This window comes from Penaeus japonicus, unplaced genomic scaffold, assembly GCF_977035675.1.
Source record: "Penaeus japonicus unplaced genomic scaffold, GWHDUDI00000001_assembly GWHDUDI00000011, whole genome shotgun sequence".
NCBI lineage: Eukaryota > Metazoa > Arthropoda > Malacostraca > Decapoda > Penaeidae > Penaeus > Penaeus japonicus.
This window is the reverse complement of record NW_028234413.1, coordinates 11,524,614-11,527,113: the sequence shown is the minus strand read 5'-3', so window position 1 is coordinate 11,527,113 and position 2,500 is coordinate 11,524,614. Positions and strand designations below refer to the sequence as shown.

The window sequence follows — 2,500 nt, the reverse complement described above, 5'->3', positions numbered from 1 at the left end:
ACAAAATAATTTTCTTCCGCTGTTGTGAAGGAGATGAAAACTATGAATATAACAACAAACAAACAAACGTGGAAGACATTCTTTAGCATCTACACGATCACGGCGCTGGGCAGGCGAGGGGGGGGGGGACGGGTGTGAATAGTGTCACTATTGCATTTTCTAATTTGTTCACAAGCGGGAGGAATAGAGGACGGAAAAGGGGGGGGGAGAGGGGTTCTATACAAATTTGGAAGTTTCTAAGGTTCTAAATTCTCTCTAGGGATAAAAAGATGCTATGACAATCTCAATCCATCTAGCATAAAAAAAGGGATTCTAAGTAAGGTTCCTTGCTTTCTAAGTTTCTAAATAGAAATCAATATCTATTCTTTTCAACTTCCCTAATATTTCTCCGAGAACATACAAAGACATTCTGACTTCTCTTTGAACACGTAATGCCTCAAGGAATCCCCCTCGTTGGGTAAGAAAACACCTCAGGAGACTTTAAAAAGGATTCCCTCTCGCATGTCAGAGTTTCTTTTTTAATCTGTTCTCGAGAGATAAATTAAATAAATTTTCTACGAACGGAAGAAGGGAAGGGGGGTGGGGAATTGGATGAGAAAGGGGAGATGAAAGGGGAGATTATTCTACGTGACAATGACAATGCACACTTATCTGGCCTCGAGACAAACAAACACACGAACGTAGGTCAAAAGCTCAGCTCAGAGGGGATCGTGTTATATCTTTCTTCTTCTTTTTTCTTAATTGTTTGCTCGTGGGTGCTTCTTTTGGAGTTTATGTTTTTTTCGAGGATAGTTGATATATATTTTTTTTTAATCAGCATTGGACTGTACTGAATTATATATCGATCTATTGGTATATACTGATAGTAATTCTATTAGCGTAAGTTATTTTCACCATCGATCACATTCCTCCAAAAGACCACAAAACCCACAACCAAAGACACATTAAGAAGAGAGAGAGAAGAAAGAATAAATAACAGTCTTTCTTTCTCCCCGCCTCTCCTGAGCTGAACCCTGGACAGTGCCACGAAGACTTGCTTTTTAAAGAATGAGGGAGAGAACAAACCTACTGTCATACCCTTGGCCCGCTCGCATGCTCGGTCTCCTGTCAGGGAAGGAGGGAACGAAATGGCGGGTTATTTTCACCTCGGATATGTCTCTCGCACTCTTAATTAAAGAGATCGTCTCTCAATGATAGACTCACTGGGAGACGGGGCTGATTAGCTTAGAATTAAGAGACCATGAAAGTGTGGTTTTATTGGTTAGGCATTCCTTTTTTTTAAATAGATTTGTCTAAATACATGAACATATGCTGTCAGGTCCGGGAGGTCAGTTTGTGATCTAAAATCAACTGTGAATAGGATCTAAGTCTAAGTTTCTATGCTGAACTATTAAGTGTTATATAATTCTAAACAGATCAAAGTGCAGATTGCATTTTGTCTCACTTTGCAAGCCAGGAGAAAGCCTGTGCATGACAATTAAGGGAACAAAAAGGACTGAATGAATCTGAATGACGAGTGCGTGACACCTAGATTAAATTTCAATTCATCCATCAATCACATGGCGAACCTGAACTCCCGCATATATATTAAAAAAAAAGGGAAAAACAGATAAGCCATGAAATAACAAAGATGTCCTTTAATTAAGTAGCAAACACTGTTCATGTATTTTAGTTCCATTTTATTTTTAGAACACATCAAAGATTACGATCTGAAACGAAAATAATTAAGACTTCATGAGATCATCTTCTTAAGAGCATTCATCATGCCGGATGACCTTCTCTTCTCTCGACACAACAAAAAGGCATTCAAAGATACAAAGCAACGATAAACTAATAAATTGAAAATGGAATTAAAGTCTTATGGGCATTGTGGGTAATGTGTGTGTGGGTTGTGAGTGATGGTGTGTGGTGATGTTGGGGTGTTGATGCGCGGTGTGTGTGCTTTCTTGTGTGTGTTGTGTGTGGTGTGTGTGTGTTGTGTGTGGTATGTGTGGTTTGTGTGTGTGGGTTGTGAGTGTGTGTGTGTGAGTGTGTGTGTGTGGTGTGTGTGAGTTGAGTCGTTGTGTGTGTGTGTGTGTGTGTGTGTGTGTGTGTGTGTGTGTGTGTGTGTGTGTGTGTGTGTGTGTGTGTGTGTGTGTGTGTGTGTGTGTGTGTGTGTGTGTGTGTGTGTGTGTGTGTGTGTTTGTGTGTGGGAAGAAATATGCTATGTGTTGTGTACGTAGCGAAACGTAATAAGAAATAAATAAAAATAATCAATAAATAAAACATGAAAAGCAATATCGATAACAACAATGACAAAAAATAATACGAAAGAAAATAATGTTCAAATCATTAAAAATCGTAAAAAAATAATAAAAAACTATACATTTCATAAAAAATAAAATAATGACTATGGTAAATCATCATTACCATTACTGTCATCATCAATTATATCAACATCATTATACTTGTCACGATTTAAACCTCAACAGTACAAATTATTTCAATAAGCCAAAATAAA

The 2,500-nt window shown here is 37.9% G+C and overlaps 1 protein-coding gene across 44 annotated transcripts in view; it reads right to left on the bottom strand.

The window, feature by feature from the left end:
• Nucleotides 1–2,500, bottom strand: part of Cadps (calcium-dependent secretion activator 1) — a 434,912-nt gene that overhangs the window by 260,020 nt on the left and 172,392 nt on the right. For 36 of the 44 annotated variants that reach the window (XM_086541575.1, XM_086541568.1, XM_086541573.1 and 33 more), the window contains exon 3: nucleotides 1,066–1,104. The exons of 4 other annotated variants lie outside the window; for them this stretch is intronic. In XM_086541575.1, coding sequence (XP_086397701.1) covers nucleotides 1,066–1,104 — 39 coding nt within the window. The remainder of the gene's footprint in view (nucleotides 1–1,065; nucleotides 1,105–2,500) is intronic. 4 more of the 44 variants (XM_086541570.1, XM_086541578.1, XM_086541608.1 and 1 more) reach the window with 1 other exon arrangement.